The sequence below is a fragment of the Gigantopelta aegis genome, chromosome 4, assembly GCF_016097555.1.
Source record: "Gigantopelta aegis isolate Gae_Host chromosome 4, Gae_host_genome, whole genome shotgun sequence".
Lineage (NCBI taxonomy): Eukaryota > Metazoa > Mollusca > Gastropoda > Neomphalida > Peltospiridae > Gigantopelta > Gigantopelta aegis.
In genome coordinates this window covers 51,545,605-51,572,550 of record NC_054702.1, presented here as the reverse complement: position 1 = coordinate 51,572,550, position 26,946 = coordinate 51,545,605, and the positions used below count along the sequence as shown (strand labels likewise).

The 26,946-nt window shown below is 36.6% G+C and overlaps 1 protein-coding gene across 1 annotated transcript in view; it reads left to right on the top strand.

Moving 5' to 3' along the window:
- The window catches only part of LOC121370698 (transient receptor potential cation channel subfamily A member 1 homolog), a 55,153-nt gene that overhangs the window by 960 nt on the left and 27,247 nt on the right, over positions 1-26,946 (top strand). The window contains exons 2-12 of the mRNA XM_041496110.1: positions 4,783-4,951; positions 6,915-7,030; positions 13,341-13,544; positions 15,077-15,298; positions 17,963-18,056; positions 19,301-19,496; positions 20,060-20,243; positions 20,705-20,812; positions 24,578-24,666; positions 25,337-25,483; positions 26,487-26,598. Of these exons, the coding sequence (XP_041352044.1) occupies positions 4,783-4,951; positions 6,915-7,030; positions 13,341-13,544; positions 15,077-15,298; positions 17,963-18,056; positions 19,301-19,496; positions 20,060-20,243; positions 20,705-20,812; positions 24,578-24,666; positions 25,337-25,483; positions 26,487-26,598 (1,641 nt within the window). The remainder of the gene's footprint in view (positions 1-4,782; positions 4,952-6,914; positions 7,031-13,340; positions 13,545-15,076; positions 15,299-17,962; positions 18,057-19,300; positions 19,497-20,059; positions 20,244-20,704; positions 20,813-24,577; positions 24,667-25,336; positions 25,484-26,486; positions 26,599-26,946) is intronic.

Below are 26,946 nucleotides of genomic sequence, written 5' to 3'. Positions count from 1 at the left end.
AATAAAACATTTCTTTGGTAGCTTGAGTGCCCTCTAGTGCTCATCTGTTTCAGGCACAGTGGGGTGGGGTGGGGGTGGGGGAGGGGTCCTGGGGGGCTCTAGCCCACCAATATTGTAAATAAAAAATATGTTAGTAAATCTTAAGGCAAAGGTAAATTTGACTTGTAAAATGCAGGAAATTGCATTTCAATGACATGTAGTTTTCAAAAATTTATGGGGGAGCATACCCCTGAATCTACTCACGTCAGCCCCCTCCACCAATGTCTACATGCTTCCACCATGCCTGTGTTTATATTCATAGATCTGAGATATAAACAGACCAGTGGTAGAGGACACCCCAGCTACAGTCTTAGGTGTAGATTTATTATGTAACCATTATCATCTGAGAAATATTATGCAGGGGCGGATGCAGGATTTTGAAAAAGGGGTCACAAAATTGTCAATCTGATTAAAATTAGCTCAGCTGGTCTACCAGCATTGCATGGACTTCCATGTCCAGGTGACATTTCATCTATAAATAACAATTTAAATATCGACCAATTACACTTCGCCTTTTATAGCGTTATTCGGGAGCATACAAATTAAAAAAATATCGGGCGAGACTATTTATGCAATAGCTAGGCGAACTTGATGGTCTATTTTAACATTAAAAAAACAGAGGGAAAAGTGCAGTAATAAACTCTGGTTTGTATGCTAGTATAAACAGATTTTATGGCTATACCATCACAGGTTTTTTTTTTTTTTCATTTTGAAACAAATTTTATATAAAATTTTATATTGAAATTAGTTTCCGGCATACTTCGTAATTCACCCAAATCATTTCATATACCCTCGGCATAATCCCGAATGTTTTCAAATTCTTTCCAAATCACTGGCATGATTTTGCAAGTAAGGTTTTAATTGGTTGAATGAAAGGTCAACTGGACATGAACTCGAACAGGGTGCTGTTAGAGCCACAGGTAATAGTAACTAACCAGTGGAGCTAATTTTAATTAAATTGCAAAATTCTAAAAAGGGCAACGAGGAATTTTCAGAGGAATTTGAATTAGTGTTATATATTGTGGATGATAAATCAACCCCCCACACACACACCAAAAGTCATTAAATAGAGTTCTTGAAATGAGTGGAGCATTGTCACAGAACCCCATGACCCGCCAATGATTTGCCCGCACCTGTCCATCAGCAGGGTTTACTCAAATTACTTCATGATTTTTGTAAGCTGGGGTGCAATGTCAAAACGAGGCACCTACAGTATACCAAAGTAAACAAACATGCATAATATTAATTAGCAGTTTTCCTTTAAAAACACCCATCCAACTAAGATGACATGTTATATTTTGCTCATTAAAAGGAAATAAATTATATTCTTTAATGTATGTATGTTAATTTTTAGACACAGGATAGTAGGGGCACTGTAAACTCTGGCGAGGGAGTGTGCACCTGTAGCTCCCTCCCAGTGGGTTTGCACCTATAGCACCTTCCCAATGGGTTTGCACCTATAGCACCTTCCCAATGGGTTTGCACCTGTAGCTCCCTCCCAGTGGGTTTGCACCTGTAGCTCCCTCCCAGTGGGTTTGCACCTGTAGCTCCCTCCCAGTGGGTTTGCACCTATAGCACCTTCCCAATGGGTTTGCACCTGTAGCTCCCTCCCAGTGGGTTTGCACCTATAGCACCCTCCCAATGGGTTTGCACCTGTAGCTCCCTCCCAGTGGGTTTGCACCTGTAGCTCCCTCCCAGTGGGTTTGCACCTGTAGCTCCATCCCAGTGGGTTTGCACCTGTAGCACCCTCCCAATAGGTTTGCACCTGTAGGTCCCTCCCAATGGGTTTGCAGCACCCTCCCAGTGGGTTTGCACCTGTAGTGGGTTTGCACCCGTCTCCCTCTCAGTGGGTTTGCACCTGCATCTGTCCATAGATATGTCATTAATTTACCGACATGAATCAAACATAGCTGATTATTAAGTGGAAAGCAGTTTAAGTGGTGATGGAAAGAAATGCTTCTTGGCTTTTCCAAACAGATGTATGGATTAAAAAGTATATATTATTGGAAGGGGTGGGGTGTTATGTTGGGTGAAGATGTCGGATGAGGACAGGTAGGTTTATATGTTACTATTACAGGTGCATGTTAATGTGTATGGTACACAGGGGCGTAGCGTGATCTGGACCTCGGAGGGTTTGAATATGAACCAAGTGGATGCTTTTTCTGTTTTGTTTTTGCACCATCAGAAACTACATATGTATAAACTTGTATGTTTTAGTTCTGAAAGTGGACCATTTGCTTCAGCGTGTGGGGTTCATCCGAACCCCCCGAACCACCCCCAGCCTATGCCCCTGGTGCATGGATATCTGTAAACTATATATATTATTATTATTATTATTATTAAAACAGCGGGCCATAATGTTTCAATATGGAACTTCTAACTATTTAGGTAGTCGCAAAATGTATGTGGTTCTACAATGTAATATTAATTATCACTTCTATAACCATGTTAAACATACAGTATACAAATATTGACTACAGCCAAGAGTCGTGTTTGATTCCCAGTTGGCAAATGTTGGAAACCTTAATTTGAATCTAGTATATAACAGTCGTCATACTATTATATAGTTGAATCCCATTGGCTGGAACCCCGTCGGTGCTCAAGAAACTGTTAAATCCATCAGGTAGTTTGACCAACTCATTCGGTCAACATCATGTAAGAGCAGGCCATAATCTAGAATTGAAAAAGTAGGAGAAGTGACTTCTCCCTTCCCAGGAGAAAGCGGAGAAGTTTGATCAAAAATAGGCAAAGTGAACATTTATGGGTACATTTCGTAATGTTTCGCCAGTTTTCGCATTCAGTGGGAAAAGTTAAGAATTTTAATTTTTACACTAAAAAATAGGTACTAAAGTACTAATCAAAATTATACCCAGGTGATTTTCCAGTCTTATATATTAGTTATGAAAATCCCTGGAATAAAAACCATAAAAGTGTGTCAGTGTTATCATGACCTGTTATGGTATTCAAACAACCAGTCCAAAAAACGACAATAAATGATCTGTTAATGATAGAAATGTGAGATGTATTTACAATTTTACTTATGTAATTTGAAACAGACTTTAACACCCAGTTTGATATTGATTACACTTGACAGGTGGAATCACAAGTACTAAGCTTATTTAAAGTTATAAGCAATTTCCCTCTCTTATTCTCCAGATGGAAAAAGGAGTAAACAGCTTTCACAAGTTTACTAACTAACTGAGACTGCAGGTCCTTGTACCATATTAATAACAGAAATAATACACCTGTCATTTTCAATACAATGAAGTTCAATAAACTGTTTTGTTAGATTAAGATTTTTAAAAATTATTGATTATGGATACAACATCAGTAATTTTGTTGTGAGCAAATTTATATAATTATTTTAGTTATTTGATTTAATATGCTGGACTGCTTAGTACTTGTGATTTCACATGTTGGGTGTACAATATCAACCTGGGTGTTATAGTCTGTTTCAAATTACATAAGTTTTGCAGTAAAATTGTAAATACATCTCACATTTCTGTCTATAACAGGTAATTTATTGTCATTTTTTGTACCGGTTGTTTGAATACCGTAACAGGTCATAATAATACTGACACATTTTTATGGTTTTTATTTCAGGGATTTAATATATAAGACTGGAAACTCATCTGGGTATAATTTTGATTAGTACTTTAATCATAATATTTTGATATAAAATACTAATTCTGGTAAACAATTTATTTTAATTTTATTAAAAACGTGATATTATTAAGCAGTTGAGTATAGTGTGTACCGTTCTATTAAAATTAAAGCATTAATTAGTATTTTCTGGCATTACTGAAATAAATGTGGCCACGAGGATTAACAATGCTTGACTGGTCACAGCACATGGCTCGACATGCGTCACTTTAAAAAACAATAGCCCAGTTTACGTGGGAGAATCTGAATACTAGACTACGACATGTACGTAATCTCTCACAACAGAAACTGCCATGAGTATTAACATTTGTTGATTTTGATAATAAATTTAACGAGGTAAAAAATTATTTCATCAAATCAATCGTACATTACAGTGTATATGCACAGAAACCATTTCCCGTTAATACCGTAAACCAGTTCTCGATTACTTGCGGCTAGTCTGGCACCAAATTAAAAACACTGTCCGACGTTACATACAGTGACAAGGTGCCAAGTCAGCTTTGACAATAAACAAGTCGCAGGGCTAGCTCTGGCACCTTCACCAGATTCGCCAATTGCGAATTTTGAAAGCAGTTGGCGAATTTTATTTTAACTTAGCAAAATTAATTTCAGGTAATAAATGTTAGAAAAGAACTGCGTTTCTGCAAGTTTTGAAGTTAATAGAATATTTGGCAAAATGTTCTGCTCACCCAGTGCTAGCCCTGAAGTTGCGGTCTTCACGTCTGTTGTGTGATTTCGTTTTTGAAATCGGATTAGATCCAAAATATTACGGCGACTACGGCTTCTCACTACTGCTAATAACTCGGCGACTTGAGCCGACTTTCGGTGAAAAAACTCCGCTCATTTCACCGCCAAGATTAGGGCCTGAAGAGTAACTCGGGACTTCGTTTTTGGTTCGAACTTTGCAGTGTATTCAAACCTTCCGAGTTCGACCCATTGAGATTCTACTGTATATGTATAATGTGTAATATTATATCGTTTTTCTCCAACCAACCCCTCCCCCCCGCCCCCCACCAGCATAACCGTGTTCAAATAAGATGAGTCCTGTTGCAAACTTATTATCCTGATTAATATTTTCAGTGTGCACGAGATGGCAACTTGTACAACATGAAGATTCTTCTGCGACATCTTGGGGGAAATGTGAAGAGGAAGATCAACCTTCATGACGATGATGAGCTGAGTCCGCTCCACTACGCGGCTCGCTACAATCATCTTAACGTCATCAAACTGCTGCTGGAGAACGGAGCAGGTTCGGCTTGGCTTTTGTTCACTTCTTATCACTATTTTACATGGGTGGGACGTTACTGTCTCGTAGAGTGCTCTTTTCACTTCTTATCTTACATGGGTGGGACGTTGCTGTCTCGTAGAGTGCTCTTATCACTTCTTATCTTACATGGGTGGGACGTTGCTGTCTCGTAGAGTGCTCTTACCACTTCTTATCTTACATGGGTGGGACGTTACTGTCTCGTAGAGTGCTCTTATCACTTCTTATCTTACATGGGTGGGACATACTGTCTCGTAGAGTACTCTTATCACTTCTTATCTTACATGGGTGGGACGTTACTGTCTCGTAGAGTGCTCTTACCACTTCTTATCACTATTTTACATGGGTGGGACGTTACTGTCTCATAGAGTGCTCTTATCACTTATCTTACATGGGTGGGACGTTGCTGTCTCGTAGAGTGCTCTTACCACTTCTTATCTTACATGGGTGGGACGTTGCTGTCTCGTAGAGTGCTCTTACCACTTCTTATCTTACATGGGTGGGACGTTACTGTCTCGTAGAGTGCTCTTACCACTTCTTATCTTACATGGGTGGGACGTTGCTGTCTCGTAGAGTGCTCTTACCACTTCTTATCTTACATGGGTGGGACGTTGCTGTCTCGTAGAGTGCTCTTATCACTTCTTATCTTACATGGGTGGGACGTTGCTGTCTCGTAGAGTGCTCTTACCACTTCTTATCTTACATGGGTGGGACGTTACTGTCTCGTAGAGTGCTCTTATCACTTCTTATCTTACATGGGTGGGACATACTGTCTCGTAGAGTACTCTTATCACTTCTTATCTTACATGGGTGGGACGTTACTGTCTCGTAGAGTGCTCTTACCACTTCTTATCACTATCTTACATGGGTGGGACGTTGCTGTCTCGTAGAGTGCTCTTTTCACTTCTTATCTTACATGGGTGGGACGTTGCTGTCTCGTAGAGTGCTCTTTTCACTTCTTATCTTACATGGGTGGGACGTTACTGTCTCGTAGAGTGCTCACCTCAGGTATGATGGGTCATGAGATCGATTTCCCTCGGTGGACAACTGTATTATTTTTCATCCAAACTATAGTACCACACAACTGCATTGTAATTTCAGTTTATTATTTTTGCAGACTTGTAACATGCAGCTGATTAGATTTCTATAATCTGTTTAGATTACCCTAATCTGTTTAGATTACCCTAATACATGTATAGATCTACTTAATGTATATGGTATTACCCATAGGAAGTGTGTATGCACTGCACATCTCTTGGGAATTTACATGCACAGCAAAGAGAAATATCGAGTTGTAGATGCAGGCCAGTACATGTCATTGTATATTTTGAAGTGTAGTGGTAATACATTGTTTTATTGATGTTTAAAGATGTGAATGATAATAGAGATGATGATGTGTCTCCACAGTGTAGTGTAGTGGTAATACATTGTTTTATTGTTTGTTTGAAGATGTGAATGATAATGGAGATGATGATGTGTCTCCACACAGTGTAGTGGTAATACATTGTTTTATTGTTTGTTTGAAGATGCGAATGATAATAGAGATGATGATGTGTCTCCACACAGTGTAGTGTAGTGGTAATACATTGTTTTATTGTTTGTTTGAAGATGCGAATGATAATAGAGATGATGATGTGTCTCCACACAGTGTAGTGTAGTGGTAATACATTGTTTTATTGTTTGTTTGAAGATGTGAATGATAATAGAGATGATGATGCGTCTCCACACAGTGTAGTGTAGTGGTAATACATTGTTTTACTGTTTGTTTAAAGATATGAATGATAAAGGAGATATTGATGTGTCCTCCACACAGGGTAGTGTTGTGTAGTGGTAATACATTGTTTTACTGTTTGTTTAAAGATGTGAATGATAAAGGAGATATTGATGTGTCCTCCACACAGGGTAGTGTTGTGTAGTGGTAATACATTGTTTTACTGTTTATTTGAAGACGTGAATGATAAAGGAGAAGATGATGTGTCTCCACTGCATTACGCTGCCAGATACCGCCGAGAGAAAAAGAAGAAGGATGCCAGTCCAGAAGCAGCATCCATTGAGGTGGATGAGGTGAGATGAAGTCAGAAGTAGACCCATAGAAGTATTACTGGGTATCTGTAGTGGGGGGCACAATCTCTAGTGGGGAGGGGCACAATCTCTAGTGGGGAAGGGGCACAATCTCTAGTGGGGAGGGGCACAGTCTCTAGTGGGGAAGGGGCGCAGTCTCTAGTGGGGAAGGGGCGCAGTCTCTAGTGGGGAGTTGCACAATCTCTAGTGGGGAGGGGGCACAATTTCTAGTGGGGAGGGGCACAATCTCTAGTGGGAAGTTGCACAATCTCTAGTGGGGAGGGTCACAGTCTCTAGTGGGGAGTTAAAGTTTGTTTTATTTAACGCCGCCGCTAGAGCACATTGATTTTTTATCTTATCATCGGCTATTGGACATCAAACATATGGTCATTCTGACACTGTTTTTTAGAGGAAACCCGCTGTCGCCACATAGGCTACTCTTTTTACGACAGGCAGCAAGGGATCTTTTATTTGCGCTTCCCACAGGCAGGATAGCACAAACCATGGCCTTTGTTGAACCAGTTATGGATCACTGGTCGGTGCAAGTGGTTTACACCTACCCATTAAGCCTTGCGGAGCACTCACTCAGGGTTTAGAGTCTGTATCTGGATTAAAAATCCCATGCCTCGACTGGGATCCGAACCCAGTACCTACCAGCCTGTAGACCGATGGCCTGCCACGACGCCACCGATGCCGGTATAGTGGGGAGTTGCACAATCTCTAGTGGGGAGGGGGCACAATCTCTAGTGGGGAGGGGCACAATCTCTTGTGGGGAAGGGGCACAATCTCTAGTGGGGGGGCACAATCTCTAGTGGGGGGGCACAATCTAGTGGGAAGGGCCACAATCTCTAGTGGGGAGGGCCCACAATCTCTAGTGGGGGCACAATCGGGGGGGGGGGGCACAATCTCTAGTGGGGAAGGGACACAATCTCTAGTGGGGGAGGGGCACAGTCTCTAGTGGGGGGCACAGTCTCTAGTGTGGAGGCACAATCTCTAGTGGGGGCCACAATCTCTAGTTGGGGCCACAATCTCTAGTGGGGGGCACAATCTCCAGTGGGGGAGGGGCACAAGCCATATTTTTATCTTTATTTTCAAATATGTAGAGTAGGACAAATAAAAAAGTACATTTCCATCCTTAAGTGGGGAGGGGGCCTGAAAAGGTGAAAGATATGTATTCTTTTTTGATGGAAACGTTGACTGCTGTCTCAGTATTTATGTTAACTCTGACATTAAATATTTTTACAGTTAGCCTTTAGTCATAGACAAAATTATGCAATTTGGTTTATAGTTAATAAATGTAACTAATGTTTTTTGTTTAATTTTAAATTATAATTTAATTTAAAATACGTCATCATTTAACTTGTTGAAATTATGTTTACAAAACTACAAGTCCTAGATCAATGAAATTTTGTTGTTAGTTGCATCTATAAATGTTCACTTCCATTTGTGTTTTAAAATTTATTAAATTATAATAAAAAGAGAAAAAAATATATATGCATGTATCATCATGTATCATGTATTGAGATGAACATTTATGGACGGAACTATGAGCAGTGTATTTTAGGTAAGACCTTTAATTCATAGAAGTCTTGTTAGAGAGCAGAATATCTTTTGGAGATGGCTATCCCAATTTGGTTTTTTAATCAAGTAGTACAGTAATGTCACATATCATTGTTTTGGTGGAGATGTTTGTGATTTCTAAAGTGCAGTTATTTAGTGGTTTGTAATTTTATTGAATTCAAACATATAATAAATGTGTGTTTTATTATTGCTTTATGCATCGTCTCACTTACGTACATACATCTGTGCCACATTCAAAGCACTTGCTTTATTTTATTTTATTTTAAAATAATTTTTGTGCTTACATAAGAATTGTTGTAATTGTTTGGTGAATTTGTCATTGTATAATGGTCACAAATTATATAAAATTGCTTCACTTTGGTATTCAATTTTAGGCTAACTATGTAACTGTTATACATCAGTAAAGTCACCCTCCCCTCCTTCGCTATGATTGTTTTTCAAAAATGGTATCACTGTTATAGCACATGCAACATCAAAGAGAAACCACATTGTCATGGTACAATGGTTTATTGTTAATGGTTGGTGTCCACAGCCTATCTTGCTTTTAACATGTCTCTTAGGGCTTTTTATCAAACTTAAAATCTGTTTGGACCCATCTAAAAGTCATCTTTTCATACATGTATTAAAAAAGTTGATGCACATTATTATAAGTAGCCCATGTAAATTGTTTGATTTCCTTAAAAACGTTTTCCAACAAACCAAAACTCTATTTACGTACCTATATCCACTGAAGGTTCAGGCACGTCCATCCCAATCCCCACCTCCGACAAATGTCAGTTGTATCGATCGGGACAGATAAAACACAGTTTTGGCTGAGTGGTCTATTTATTGATCCCCTGCGAGTCCAACTGGAGGGGACTATTGGTTTTACATGTGTATGTTTGTACATGTATGTCCATCTGTCCAACATATATATTTTTAGACTATTTTCACAGTGTTTGAATATATTCAGCTGAAATTTTGTATACATGTAGCTTTATCATGTAGCTTTATCACGTAGAGTTACAGGTAAATTTGACTTAATGGAGATTTGCCCCTTTTTTATATATTGTTATGTGGTCCTTGAACTTACATGCTGGGGATGTGGAAATTGTTGGACCCAGTAGCTAGGGAATATGTAAAACATTTAATTAGCAGTACTCGCGGAATGCTTGTTCTTTTCAGCTCAAATTGTGATCTGGACATGACTTGCATCATGTACTAAGTGATATTCCAAATTCTGTACAATTGCCCCCACATCACCTGTCTGTTCTGAACACAGTGCTGAAGTCAAGGGTATTTCCAGATTGGCAGACCTAGATTGCCGTTTTAGGGGAGCCACACTCTCACTCCCCTGAGACTATTTTAAGGAGACTCAGAGTAATGTTTAGCTCCCCTTAGCATACAAATTAAAAACAAAGTAGTACAAAAGGTTTGAATACAATGTATCAGTGATCAGTATGGAAGTATCTTAAATGGTTCCCCAGTCTAATTAAAATTAGCTCCACTGTTACATGTGGATCTAACAGAACCCCGTTGGAGCTCATGTCCAGTTGACCTTTCATTTGAGCAATCAAAACCTTACTTGCAAAATTATGCCAGCGATTTGAAAAGAATTTTAAAAACATTCGGGATTATGCCAAGGGTATATGAAATGATTCGGGTGAATTACGAAGTATGCCGGAAACTAATTTCAATGTAAAATTTTATATAAAATTTGTTTCAAGACGAAAAATAACCGTGATGGTATAGCCATAAAAATATTTTTATACTAGTATACAATCCAGATTTTATTACTGCACATTTCCCCTGTTTTTTCAATGTTGAAATAGACCAACAAGTTCGCCTATTGCATAAATAGTCTCGCCCGATATTTTTAGAATTTGTATGCTCCCGAATAATGCTATAAAAGGCGAAATGTAATTGGTTGATATTTAAATTGTTATTTATAGATGAAATGTCACCTGGACATGGGAGTCCACGCAATGCTGTTAGATCTACTGGTAGACCAGTAGAACTAATTTTAATCAGATTGATGGCTCCCTGTAATCTTAGTTAAAGCAGCAATTAATCTCAACTCTGTTTGTTTTTTCATGACAATTATTGAATTAAGATCTGGAATGGATATGCCTGAACCTTCAATAGATATGGACCTATTAATAATTAATATATTTGTTTTCTTTCTCAGTACTGTTTAAATACTGGGATGACCAGAAACACTGAAGTTTTAACCTAGAACTTGTTAGTAATGTGCACTGCAATGGTTAAAAAGCAGTATAATATTAACAGCCAAAATATTAATAATACAGTACAGGTAACTGGGGTCAGTACCTAAATTCAAATGCATGAATTTACACTGATCGATGTGAGTGGAATGAGCCTACATATCCAAACTGATTACAAAGAACGGCCCTTGAATTACTATGTTTTATTCAGTGTTACAGTATTACCTTTGTATTGCTGTAATATTTCAGGAACACAAAATACTGCAAGAAAGAGTATGTAAACAAAATGAAACAATTACATGTAGTTGTTGTTAAAGCTGCAATCTCACCTGTTAAATGTATATATATATATACATGTATGACATTGTATAACTGTATCTGGTACTAACTACACTGTACTGCAAAATATAAACCAGGACTACAGCTTTAATAAACTTGTGTGTTTTCGTTATCAACAGAAACCGTCAACTACTTCATTTAAAATATACATTGTATATATTATTATGTAAATATGCCGCTCCAAAGCCTCGTTTGCATTTTTAATATAATTGTCTCTTATATGGGAATTCAACAGTGACATCCCTCTAGGAGGTGTCAATTCCATTTAAAGTGTGTTTGAATATGATATATAGATTGTAAATAAGTTGTAGAAAAAAGAAAGAAAAAAAGACAAATGTAATACAGGATTAAAACAAAAGTTAATTATTAACATTGAATGCTTAAACAATAAAATTGTGATTGAAGATTGCAGCTTTAATATGTGTTTAATTAGTTTGCTGTGTGCTCTAATAATTGTTTTGCTGGGTTTTTTAATTTAAATTTTGGGTTTTATTTTGAGCATATATTATGTATCAGTTATTAGGCATTAGCTACCTACGCGTACTTGTAAATGTTAGTGGAACTTAAATCTTGCAAGTTGCTTAAATTGGTTCAGCTTTACTTATGTTGTTAGAGAACTAAATATATTGTCACTATTACACTACCATTTATATGATTAGTCACTTAATTACTTAGTCCAGTGAGTGAGTGAACCAGTCCATCTGTCCATCATTATTCTTTCATTCAGTCATTCAGTCATTCAATAAATCAGTCATTCATGCATGCATTCATTCATCATCCATCTGTTTGTTTGTTAGTTAGTTTGTTTGTTCATTAATTAGTTTATTCATTCATTCATTCATTCATTTATTCATTCATTCATTCAACTGCAGTGTTACATTATATTTAATACATGAAGCAAACACAGTGTTTTTCAGCCATCTTTGCCTATCCTTGTAAAATAATAGACTAGTTAATTTACTGAATGGATGAGAGAAAATGATTCCATCATATGCAGCCCTGTGGGATAGATAAAATATATCCTCGATGGTAGAAATTTCGACCTTGGGACTTTTTCTAGGTTGAAATTTCCAATCACTCATGACTGCATTTGACAGAGTCTTATAAATATTGCCAGACTATTCCAGCCTGATACTAACACACTGAAAACCATTGATCGCAAATTAACCAGTATGTCACATGAAGTAAGCTGTTATTTACCATTTTCTGCACCCATAGAAAAGATCACTATAACAACAATAAGTATATATTGATCAATGAGAGTGTATTGTTACACTGGCGTGATACTAACTCACTGAAGACTACAATAACTAACCCCACTGAATGCCACTCTTGTTTATAGATTGTAAATTAATCAATATCTTTGTAACTGTTATTTTCAATTTATTCCACTAACAGAAAATATCACAATTATAATAATAAAGTAAATATTTGTCAATGAGAGTGTCAATAGACAGCTTCATGTTTACATGTAGTTCTTGCTTTATAGTTTTTAGATCTATATATTGTAGTTTTATGTACACATTTATGCCGAAGTCCCTAGTTTGTGTGTGTGTATGTGTATGAGTACCCGTATGTTGTAAATAAAACACTCGGTGTCTAATTTTAGTTCATGCTGAAAAACTATTTATGGAAAAATCTACTGATTGTTTTATTGTAATTAAAAATTAGTGATAATTTCATTCGGGACTGAAACATGTCATATCATTCTATTAACTTGCTTCTGAATGTACACAAAAGAAAATCAGTTTCAGAATGAAACCAATGTTTGACAAAATAAATGTTTTGACATTAAATATTTTGTCTACAAAAACTTTCTTGTGACAGTTTTAGTGAGTTTTAGTATTGTTAACTGCCATTTGTATAACTGTTAAGTTCTACTTTTACAATAACTAAAGAGTGGAAAATGAAAGGTGTTATTTTAAAATAATTTTATACCTCATGTATCACAGACATACATTAATTGTTTCTAACATGCAATTCCAAATATGTGTTCAAACCAGTGCAGTTTGTTACACCTATCTCAATTTATCATACTTAAATTAAAATTAAATTAAAAAAAAATTAAATTCATGTGGTATTTTATATTTAAGTGTATGCAGGAAGTACTGCATGTACATGTATGGTATAATATGTTTGATTAATATCGTATTTTCAAGGTTTTGACTGTGGATTTCTTTCATTTTTAGATTGCTGCTAATGACTTACCACTGTTGGAACAACTGGAGCTTGAGGTGGCAGGAGATAGCTGCATTATGTACCTCGTGAAGAATGGGGCCAGGATTAATGCCAGGGATATATACGGTCAAACACCACTGCATTTTGCTGCTATGAGAGGGAATGAACTGGCAGCTAAAGATCTTCTTGGTTTCACAGGCAAAATTGAAATAGAGGTAGATTCTTTTTTTTTTACACATTTATGGGTCCTAAAAAATTGTATCTTTCAGGGAACATGCCGAAACAAATTAGGTATGGTAGGTTGGGTCGACTCTTTTTTTTCTAAGCTAAGGCTGGCCGTTTCTGGAAATATACCATTGTTTGTTTGAGGCCTAACATGAATACTGTCTGGGTGCACTGATACACAGCTTACATGTATGGTGATTTTATTAGAATGGTTAACAGTATTTGGCAATAAGAATACATTTGGTTTAGCAGTCCTCTTGAGAATTGAAAACCTGCATGACACATTTATCGTTTACTCAGAAATAAATCTTAGGTAACCCATTTCCTTGTTGCATAACCCATTATATCCAAGTAAATGGTGATCCTTCTTCTCCTTCTCCTTCTTCTTTTTCTTCTTCTCCTTCTCCTCCTCCTCCTCCTCCTCCTCCTCTTCTTCTTCTTCTTTTTTTTTTCGTCGTATGCTCAGGCGTGGGACCCCAGTGGCAAGAGGCCAAAGAGTTTCTCCTTCAGGGGTTCATCTGAAGGCCACACTGCTTTTTTTTGGTTCTGGTAGGTGGGACAATGTTGCAGGAAATGTTCCACAGTCATGGAAATGGTGATCCAAATTTCGCACAAAAATTTAAAAAAATAGGTTATGCAAAATTAAATTTATGTGAACGAAATGATTGTTGTCACAATTTTCAGAGGCCTGTGTAACAATGAGAAACAGTTTTTATAATGGCCAAACATGGGACTTGCTAATGAACACTGAACATGTGGCCTTTTCCTCAAGGTAAAATACGTAAATTTGAATGTGGAAAGAACTTGTTTAAGTTCTCATTATAGTCAGTTGGAGGCATGCTCCCCTGTTAGGGTTTTTCTTTTAGCCTTTATATCCCTGGGCCCCGTTCCACGAAGTGATCTTAGCCCTAAGATTACCTTAGGCACATAGCTACCCTATGCACTTAATTTGATCTTAGGGCTAAGATCGCTCTGTGGAACGGGGCCCTAGGCCCTATTCCACAAATATCTTTGCGTTAAGATCACCTTAAGTGAATAACTAACGTATGCACTACAGGTGATCTTAGCGCTACGATCGCTTCATGGAACGGGCCCCTGTAAGGCAATTAGAGCATTTTAAATACATTCTTCTGTTATTTTAAAACTGGGGAAACGACCTCTAGCACACTTCCACTGACACAGGATGATTAATCAGGGATTTATCCAGGCGTTCTGTGGGTCTGAAGATAGGCCCCTTCCCAAAAGAAAGTGGCACTGAAAATTCCCAATTTCTATGCTAAAAATTCCTAATATATATATTTAATATACATGTATGCGTTTAATTTAACAGTGGTGTACTGCATCATTCAGTGACCTGACAAAATATCCCAGGTATGATTTACACATGCTAATTTTCCTAATCCCATCAGACATGGCACCCTGGCAAAAAACATCCTGGAAAAATCCCTGTTAATCAATGTTCCCTTTGTAACTGCAATGTTAATTGTGAGTGCCATGTGCATTATTTCTGCTTTCTCTGCAGGCGAAAGACAAACAAGGGATCACCGTTCTGCACATGGCAGCGATTCACAACCAGGTGGAGGTGGCCCAGATGCTGATAGACGCCGGAGCCAATCTGCGTTGTCTTGACAATGAAGACTCGACGCCACTGCACCATGCGTGCTCAGAAGGAAATGAAGTGTTCGTGCGCATGTTGTTCGAGGCTGCAGCTAAAACACCAGAAGGCTGGGTCATGATTTCCAATGTAAGACCTGACTTTGTAATAATCGACTCAGGATTGGTCCCATCCCAACCACTGCCCTATAACTGGTATAGCAAAATCCATCCTACATGTTCTGTCCTGTCTGTGGGAAGGTGTATATGAGAGAACTGTTGCTACTAATATGTCAGAATTATTAAATGTTTAACATCAATAGCCGATGAGTAATAAATCAGTTTGTTCTTAGGCTACCATTAAACAAAACAGACTTGACTTTTTCATGTTTCATTTTAAGCAGACCTTTACTAAGGGTTTTCACCAGAGATTTGTTCTAGGGTAGCCCTTGATGGGCCACGAAGCCTACCATCGCTCGTACCGAAGTTATAGTCATTAAACAATTATTTTAACAACGTCATAATGTATATATATTTATTACATACCCATTAAATCTTACTATATAAATACAGCTCTGAATACAAGAATTGAATACAACTTTCCGTATTCAACTCAACTGCCGGAACTATACCGTATTCAACACTACTATTTATAGTATATGGTTACCCGGAATGCCCTTTGCGATATGTAAACAAAGTTTGTGCTTGGTTTGTTTAAAATGTTATTTTGTGGAAAATTTGAACTGAAAACAGACGAAAACGGTGACAAATATTTATATTTTAATGAGCGTGATACCAAACCTTGAGACGGGAACACTACTAACCAACAAGCTTTTAATCCACGATAGTTAAGGTCGACGACAGTCACTTTTTGGACCCTTGTTTTGGCTTCGTTACATCGTACACAATTCTTATTCTTTTTCAATAAATAAAACATCTCCAACCATAATTTTGTGAGATGATATATTTGACAAAAGGTACGTTTTATTTCTTTCATCTTTCAAAACTTCAAATTAATATTTTGTCCAGAATTATGAAAAAAAAAAAAAAGTACCGACCTGTAAACAGCGTTGTCTGCTTGTTATAGGAATTTGACAGGGGTCATGGTTAGTAGACTAGTTTTTATTTTAATGTGGCACAGCATTGTAATAATACAGCTAATTTTGAATTTAAATGATGTCAGTATTCCAATGACGTCACTTTGCATCTCCTTACAATAACCATAAACTTGGTACATGACGTTTCCTTTTTGAATAAATTCCAATGTAAAATTGCTATTGAATTGTTTTTCTTCTTAACATTACTAATGCACCTGGATGTCTTTGAACAAAATCTTGTGATTAAAAAATTGCACCTTTTACGAAATATGGATTTCTATTGAAATTGCGGTAAGATATGCTATGTTTATTGTGTACGAAGCCAAAAAAAGGGTGCGAAAAGTGACTGTCGTCGACTTTAGCAACAATGCCGTCTCCTCACGTAGAAAACTTGAATGAACTGTCAGCCGGATTATTCAGTGGAGCGATGATTTATGGAGGCACATTTAATATAAACTTAAACTTTTCAGCAAATAATAATTCCATGAACATCAATAAAAGAAAACACACCGATGATGACTCAGACACTGAGTGAACAATTCTTGACATTTTTCTTCGTTGATAAACCTGGCACGCTGAAGGTTTTCTGACGTATTACGAGCAAATTAAATATTATATTGTTTATGAATTTTAGCTATTACATTGTCTTTAAAAGGCATTTCAAACAATATCATTAAAATTATAGGTAACTTTTCACTCGTTCTTTCTTATTTCTGTTTATTGTATGTATATTAATTGGTGGGGCTTCGGTCCGCGTAGTAACACAGCTGATCTAGTTGTGTAAATTTAGAAATCCCCATCATTAGCTAGCAGTGTTACAATTTTTAAATTATTATTTGGACAAAAATTTCCAACTTAGGGTATGTAATAAATACAAAACTACATATATGTGGTTTTCTGATTTCTGTATTCCACGAGTGTTTTTCCTGCAGGAAATACACTCGTGGAATACAGAAATCAGAAAACCACATATATGTAGTTTTGTCTATATATATATAGTACAATAAATACTCTGATGTAATGCTCTTTGTGTCTTTGTAATAGATTATGTTGAAAGTCACACTGGAAGATTTAAACAACTTTTTAATATTTTTTTTTTTTTTATATGTAAACATTTTATGGTACGCATTAAGTACTCTAAAATATTTTATGGTATTTTTTTTAACATATTTTACCCTCTGGAAAAATCCCTGTTTCTCTAACAAAACATGGGGTGGCACGTAGCCCAGTGATAAAGCACTTGCTTGATGCATGGTCAGTTTGGGATCGATCCCTATCAGTGGGCCCATTGGGCTATTTCTCGTTCCAGCCAGTGCACCACAACTGATAGGTCAAAGGCTGTGGTATGTGCTATCCTGTATGTGGGATGATGCATATAAAAGATCCCTTGCTACTAATGAAAAAAGGTAGTGGGTTTCCACTCTAAAACTATGTCAAAATTACGAAATGTTTGACATCCAATAGCCGATGATGATTAAATCAGTGTGCTCTAGTGGTGTCGTTAAACAAAGCAAAGTCTTTCTTTCTTTCCAACAAAATATACAAAAATTAACATCCATCCTATTTTGATATCTACAGGTACTTCAATCAAAGTTTTATTTCATGAAATAGGTTCCCAGCTATGACTGTAAAACACAACAATTTATACTTATATTGAAATAACTGTAAAATGTACATGACATGATAGTATTGACTATTAATGTTTTGTTCTCTGCCAGATGGTGACGGACAAGGATGTGGAGGGAAGCACCTGTCTCCACATAGCAGTAGACAATGGACATTATGAAGTGGCCAAGCTTTGCTTAGAAAAACGTATGTTCAGTAATACAAGCATAAATAATACATGTAAAACACATTAGCCACTATTTTTCATCCCAGGCAGACAACCCAGCTTTCTGAGGTGTCAAAGACAACTTATTGACACATGCATTCAGAAAGAAGCACTTTTCTTCATATAGCAGTTGACAATGGACATTTAATGAATCAGCCAAGCTGTGCTTAGAAAAACATATGTTCAGTAATACAGGCATAAATAATATATGTAAAACTCATTAGCCACTAATCTCCACCTGAGGTGTGTCAAAGACAACTTATTGACATTTCATATTCAGCTTTTTCTGTGACTCTATAATTTGAGTATTCAAAAATAGGCATTCAGCCAGTTAATGAACATGTTTCTACATGTTAAATCAAAAACACAAATATGTTAGCTCTTATATTTCTATAGTTTGCAATGTATAAAGCATGAAACAACAACAACAAATATTAACTACACGGTGAGGGAGGAGGAAATTTCGAATCCATTAAAACATTTGTCTGCAATAAGAAGCTGTGTACTGCAAAAGGCATGAACATTTTTCTTACATCTAAAATCTTTTTGTACTCTAAACTTTGTTGTATGGCATCTTAAAGGTAACAAGGCTTATGTACATATATGTGCATGTGTAATGGGAAAAGAATGTCCTTATACCCATATGGTTAAACATATCTTGGTGATATGTCCCACTTGGCATAACACTTTGACGTCATCGATTGGCGCACTATAACCTTACAGGAACGTCATCCAAATGAGTTGAGTGATATAAATTAAGATCAATTAGGGGTAATAAATAGAATATTAAACTCGCTACCATTTTGTATCATGTTTATGTCCCTTATGAAATAATTTTCATTGTCTCGTGAGGATTGAAAATGATTTCACTCAGGACATAAACATGATAGGAAATGGAAGCTTGTTTAATAACCTATAATTATTACTATGTTGTACAGTGAAACCTGTCTATACCGGATCATACTGGAGACCTAACAGTTATCCTATTTAGACAGTGTCTGATGTTTAGAGAGTTGCGTTTTAGAAAACCTGGGACCATGGAACTGCCAGTTTTTATAGGATTCTAATTTGTTCTGGTTCAGACAGGTTTCACTGTATCTTCAAAGTTTTAACAAAGTATTAAATGTTATATTACATTGCACAGTGTATTAATAAATATTCTTCTTGTAAGTTAAACAATGTATTATCTTGTATTTGATGTGAACACATTGTATCACATTTACAGGAGCTGATGTGAATGTGCCCAGGAAACATTACATGAATCCCCTACATCTGGCTGCCATCTCGGGTGATATCCGCATTGTCCGGCTCCTGGTCGAACACAACGCCCGCATTGACGTGCTCAATGATGAACAAGCCACAGCACTGCACAAAGCAGCCCAGTTCGACCATACGGAAGTGGTCAAGTATTTGGTTGAAAGGTGAGTAGAGGCATGTTCCTGGTGTTAGAAGGAATTCACCCAAACATATTCAAAGAAATATTCAGCTTGTGTCCTGAAAAATGCTCAATCCCTTAGTTATAGAGACCTGATTTTAGCACCTTTTAAATCTTGTTTTTTAAAATTATGAATGGATGGACTGATGAAAGGATGGACGCAGTGATGTATGAATGGATGAATAGACAGACAGATGGAGACAGACAAATGGATGGATGATTGAACAAACAAATAAATGAACAAATAATGCCACAGCAGAAACAAAATATAGGTCATGTAAAGATTTACTTTCAAACTTAAAACTCCCTAAGGGGACATAGGTTTTTCCATCCTAACCAGCATCCCATGTCCGATACATCAACGGCTATGATATATACTGTCCTGTATATGGGAAGTCCATGTAAAAGATTGCTTGATACTTTTGAGTAACATTTGGTGGCAGCATATTTTCTCTTTCTCTTGATTGAATGTTGAAATTCATATCTTGCCTAGTAGCCATAATGTTAAAATGTATATATCTGATACCTTTTTCTTGTTGTTTACTACAGAGGAGCTCGTATAAACCAGCGTGACAAGGATAACTACACACCACTTCTGTTAGCTGCCACATACGGACATGTGGCTACTGTTGAGCTACTGCTGACCAAGGGGGCCGACTACACTGTTGTCGACAAAGACGATAAAACGGTCATCTTCTTGGCAGCAGAAGAAAACAAATTAGCTGTACTGAAGGTATGGTGCCCATACTAGATCACAAAATATACTTTTGTAGATTCGTATTGTAGAGAATGAAGTGCCTACAAATAATGACAGTGTTGCAATTATCAGCTGTAAATATGGCAGATTTTTTTTAGATATTGCTGAAAATACCCTGCCATTAATTGAAAAAAATATATAATAAAATAGACATAATTTGACATGTTTTATACACAAATAAATATATTAACTGTAGATAACTATTCGGATTACGACTTTTCAGATACAGGAATATTATAATGGTGGGAGGAAGAATATCTCTAAGAAATGTTTGATTTAAAATTTTATTCAAAGATTTGTAAGACAGGCTTCATCTTAAGGTCTGGTGTCATCTACATGTATGTAGCATTTTTCTTTATATAAACCATTTTAAAATGTATCATCATTTACTTGTGATAAACTGAGTTGAGTACATGAACCGTGGTGTTTGTTTTCAGAAACTCTTGTCATATCATCAAGTACGACGTCTGATCAATTTCAGTGATAAATACGGCAATGATCCTCTCCATATTGCAGCCCAGCACGGTTTCCTGGAAATAGTGCAGGTAACTTGTCGTCACAGTCTTATAAAACAATTACATGTAGTGGTAGTCATTTTTATTAATAAGTGCAGTACACTTACAAGATCGACCATTAAAATATCCACCTGTTTCCTTTTCTTTTTCACTTGAGGCGCTTGCATCGCATGATCGAACCACCTCAGTGGATCCATTCACTGATTCTTTTTTTTTTCTCATTCCAACCAGTGGTCAAAAGCCATGGTATGTACTTTCCTGTCTGTGGGGAAGTGCATATAAAAGATCCCTTGCTGCTAATGGAAAAAATATAGCAGGTCTTCTCTGATAACTTTCATGTCAGAATTACCAAATATTTGACATCCAATAGCCGATGATTAATTAATGTTTAATTAATGATTAATGTTCTCTAGTGGTGGTATTACCAAATATTTGACATCCAATAGCCGAGGATTAATTAATGTTTAATTAATGATTAATGTTCTCTAGTGGTGGTATTACCAAATATTTGACATCCAATAGCCGAGGATTAATTAATGTTTAATTAATGATTAATGTTCTCTAGTGGTGGTATTACCAAATATTTGACATCCAATAGCCGATGATTAATTAATGTTTAATTAATGATTAATGTTCTCTAGTGGTGGTATTACCAAATATTTGACATCCAATAGCCGATGATTAATTAATGTTTAATTAATGATTAATGTTCTCTAGTGGTGGTATTAACAAAAAACTTAAAACCTTTTCTTTTTTCTTTTTCTTATTTTCATGCTTTTTTAAAAATAGAAGTTCAAACATGCTGTCCTGGACACACGCTTCAGATATCCAGGACAGTGAGTTAATTGTAAAGTTGGTGTAGTACCCTTACACCTGCCCAATTAGTCATTAAAAGTATCTCTGGGTGGGAGCCTGTTGCGGGATACCAACCCAATACCTGCAAGTCGGTTGGCTTAATAACTATAGCAATCAAGCTGGTTACCTGTTTCTGACGTGTAAAAAGTGTATGTATGTATATATATGTATGTACATGTATGTATGTATATATATATGTGTGTATGTATGTATATATATATATGTATATGTATACTGTAAATCTACTATGTATTGCGTCATGAAAGTATTGCGAGTAGTCAACAATGGCCAAAACTGCGTGTAGAAAGTACTGCGACCTCAGCTGATAGAACTGTGTTGGTGCCATGTACAACAAAAGTGAAAAAAGAACTCAAACTTCCAGCCCGCCAAAAATCTTTGGCAATATTTGATGTTTTTGGCCGCCCACAGATGCAAGTCTTTTCTTGACTTGTTACGCAAACGGTCAGTAATGATTCTCAGGGGATGGCGTTTGGCAGGATTACTAGGCCAAAGTGAGTAATTGTGCAATTTACAAAGACTGAGCATGTTTGCTTATGACTGGTTGATTATTAAATTACTAAATAAAACTGATTTTTAATTATTTTGATACTTTGTTTTTCTTTTTTTCTTTTTTCTTTTTTTGAAAGAAAAAAATCACCAATGGCATAATACTGCGTGGAGAAAGTATTGCGATCTTTATTTCATCACAGTTTTCGCAGTACTTTGTTGTTCGCAGAACTTTCTGTATTTACAGTATATATATGTATATGTATGTGTATATATATATATATATATATATATATATATATATATATATATATATATATATATATATATATATATATATATATATATATATATATATACACCTCGTCATAAATATCGCACCACACATTTTAAAGTAAAATTAGAAAATATAAGTTTCGGTTTTTTAAACTACAAGTATATATTTAATATACTACAACATCTGTGAACATAATATCACAAACACACCCTGTTCCGAGCTGCACGTGCATGCTCAGTCGAGCATGATTGATCCGGGTGTCGGTTTGCTAACAATGCAGTATGCACATAGCCTCTTTTGGTGTATGTTATGTTGGCAGACACAGCTAAAATTTGATTTTAGGCATAAATTAAGCTTTATTTTGACCAACCAGTGAAATGCCCAAGCGTCCAGTGCCTCTGAACCAAAGATGGCGAATTATTGGTATGCACCAGACTGGTATGTCATGTCGTGCTATTGGAACACAATTGAACATTAATCACACTATCAGAAGGCTAATAAGTAAACATACTGCTTCCGGTGAAGTGAAGGATGCACCGAGGTCTGGACGTCCCAGAAAAACCAATGACAGGGAAGACCGTGCTCTCGTACGCCAAGCCAGACGAAGCCCAAAATCTACTTGTACACAGCTGCGACATGGATGGCATCCATACAACAGAGTGTCCATCAGCACCATCAGACGACGCCTAAATTCTGCAGGATTGAGAGCAAGACGACCAATCAGACGTCCACTCCTCACAAATCAGCACTGCCATGCCCGTTTAGCCTGGTGCCAAGCACGTAATCGCTGGAACCTGAGGACATGGAGAAGGATCCACTGGTCCGATGAAAGCGGATTTTTGCTGCATCATACAGACGGGAGGGCACGAGTTTGGAGGCAGAGTGGCACAGCATATGATCAGAGGAACATTCAAGCTGAGGTTCCATTTGGGGGTGGATCCGTCATAGTGTGGGGGTGTTGTTCCTATGATTGTAAACTTGACCTCATCACAGTTCCCGGAACACTGAATGGACAGATGTATCAGAACTTGATCCTGGACGGTGCTGTTGTGCCTCATTTCGATAACCATGCTCTCGCCACACGTCCAGTCTTCATGGACGATAATGCCAGACCACATCATGCTCGAGCTGTTGTTCAGCATCTCCAACACAACGCCATTGAGACACTACCATGGCCTGCCAGAAGTCCAGACCTAAATCCTATTGAGCATTTGTGGGACATTTTGGGACGTAGGGTGAGAGCAAGGGATCCTCCAGTTCAGAACCTTCAGGAATTGACCCATGCATTGCATGATGAGTGGCAGCAGATCCCTCAACAGAGCATCAGACGTCTGGTGACAAGCATGAGAACATGTTATCCAAGTGCGAGGCGGTTACACCAGATACTGAGTTAGCCAGTCATTGTGGACCTTACTAGTGTGTTTGACATTAATGAAATGTGAACTGTGTTGTGTGTCTGTTGTAATGACCCCGGCAGCCATACTTATTTCACCGTATTTTACGGTGATTTTAGTGAACTTTACTTTGCTACAATTAAACCCTCATTTAGTGCTCAAATTCGGTCTTGTGTTGTAAATTTTCTGACTGAACGCTCACATGAGGCCATATAAACAGTTTAATGTGCTTTTCTAAGCACCATTTTTATGAGGCTGAAGATCCAGTTTTACTTAGTGAACAAAATTGGGTGGTGCGATATTTATGTTGAGGTGTGTGTGTATATATATATATATATATATATATATATATATATATATATATATATATATATATATATATATATATATATATATATATATATATGAAATGTTATTGAGAATTATCTCCCTTTATTTATTTCACAAAAATTTAGTGAAAAAAAAATAAAGAGTGTTTTTTTTTTAAATTATTATTTCCCTGGACATTTTCGCTTTCACGGAACTGGGAGAAAGATCCAAATTTCGAGAGACCAGACTGATGTTTTGTAAATTGAGTGTGTTGATAGGTCTGTTTATATTGAAAGATATTCTGATTCCATGTATTTGATTTCTACCCATCAGTTTGAATGTGTTTTGCTGCCTCAATTATTCTTTTTTGCAATATTTATGTTAGCCTACAGCACAGTTTATTTAGACGCAAGCTGTTCGACTAATATAATTTTGTTGTTTGGTTTTATTCAGTGCCTTCTTCTTCATAATGCTGACCTTGACAGTAAAAATGAAGAGGAACAGACGCCACTACATCTTGCAGCCCGATATGGAAGAACCAAGTAGGTTCAGACCTATGAGATATCTGTTAATTATGGAAACTGGCTTGTCTTTTTCATGATTCTTTCTTTCTTTTTCTTTTTTTGACAATCAATGTGCTCTAGTGACGTCGTTAAATAAAACAACCTTTACATTTTTTCTTTTTTTTTTGACCTGAAGCATTGTGTATATAATAAATGTCTCTTTAAAAGCTGGTGGGGTGGTGCCTAATGTGCGATCAATCTAGGATCGGTTCTCGTCGGTGGGCCCATTGGGCTATTTCTCGTTCCAGCCAGTGTTTCACAACTGGTGTAACAAAGGCTGTGGTATGTACTATCCTGTCTGTGGGATGGTGCATATAAAAGATCCCTTGCTGCTAATTAAAAAGAGTAGCCCATGAAGTGGCGACAGCAGGTTTCCTCTCTCAATATCTGCTCCTTTCAAAGCTGCTCACACCATTTTTTATTATATTTATAATTTTTGTATAAATGTATGTTAATTAATTGCCAATTACCTTAAAATTTTGTTTGACAACAGCCATTGGGTTAAAGTATTCATTCATTTATTCCATACTGTTACTCAGTTTGATATTGCTGGCTTTTCATAGATATTTTGTTTATGTCATATAGAGTCCTTAGGACATTTAAACATTTTTTTATAAACTGTTAATAATTTGTTATCTTCGTTTTTCAGCACCGTACGAGAAATAGTGAAAAAGGACAAATTGTCAATTAATGACGAAGATGAAAATTCCAACACCCCTCTCCATCTGGCAGCGTTATTTGGTCATGACAACACTGTGGCAGCACTGCTGGAGTTCGGAGCTGATGTCGCTGGAAGGTTTGTTCATATTTCTCTTTCTATTCATCGACTAGTCTAGTCCGACAGGTCAGTGATAGTTGTTTGTTGTCAGCTTAACATATTTTAAACTAGAGAACTGCATGGAGCTGTTGGGTGTGTTAACATTATTATGACTATTTCAACACTTGAGTGTCTTCGGGTTTGTCTGAAGATGGCGCTGGAAGGTTTGTTCATATTTATCTTTCTACACATTGACTTGTCTACTTGTCTACTTGTCTACTTGTCTAGTCTGACATGTTGTAAATATTTGTTTATTGTCATCTCAACATATTTTTAAACTAGAGAACTAGAACTGTTATGACTATTTAACACTTGAGGTTCTCTTTTTGTCTGATCCACAACACAACCTTTAAGAATGAATGAATGAATGAATGAATGAATGAAGGAAGGAACGAACGAACGAACGAACGAACGAACGAACGAACGAACGAACAACACTCCAGAACAAAAAATACATAGGCTAATGGGTGTTAAAATAAGATAAATGTGTAAAAGAAGTACAATGTTTAAGAGCATACATGTATGTCTGAAGACTGAACTAATGTGTAAAGACAAAAGGTTGTATGTGTAGAGCACTGGGGCTACATTTGTGTACACATATGACTATATTACACAAGCTGGAATCATTGGTTTAGGTTTAAAACTATTTGCAATAAAGAGAGTGTTCTGGGTGGAACAAAAAGGAAACCTTTGTATAAAATGTAACTCAAGGATGTTTGCTATCATTACATCAGTTACACATGACATACTAAATAGCAGTAAGAAATCTTTTATATGCATTGTTCCATAGACAGTCCTGACAGCACATGCCATATATTTTGATAACAACCAGAGCAGCTGCGTATATCAAATTAATCATAGAGTTTGTGGCTCTATTTATTGTCAATCATGTGGATCGTTTGATGGACTTTGTTTCCTTAAAACATTATCAATTTTCTTTTAGTTGTCTGTCATTAATCTTCCTTCTCTGTATGTATTTCAGGAACTACAGTCAGTGGACCCCACTAGACTTGGCTGCCTCAAAAGGCTGGTCGAAAACATGCCGAATCCTTCTTGAAGCAGAAGCACCTATTGACCCAATGGACAAAACTAATGTGAGATTTTACTAAAAAAACATGAAATTGAACCCAGTTTTTCTTATAATTTTTACATACATGTATGGGGTTTGGTAAAAATATAGATAGTAAAATAGTAATTATTGACATGTCTATGTATCATAATGTATTTAAAGAAAAAGTTAAAGTTAAATTTGCCAGTTTGGTTTCTGGTGTATATATGTGTTTTATGTGTTTATTATATTACTTATTTTCAACTGTTTTAATGTTATTTTAGTTTGTGTGAATTATCTCCCTTCTTACATAAGACTTCAGTTTTTTTAACAATTCGGATTTCTGCTGATAAACGTTTTCAGTTCAACTTTTTGTGTATTGTGTATGGTTTAA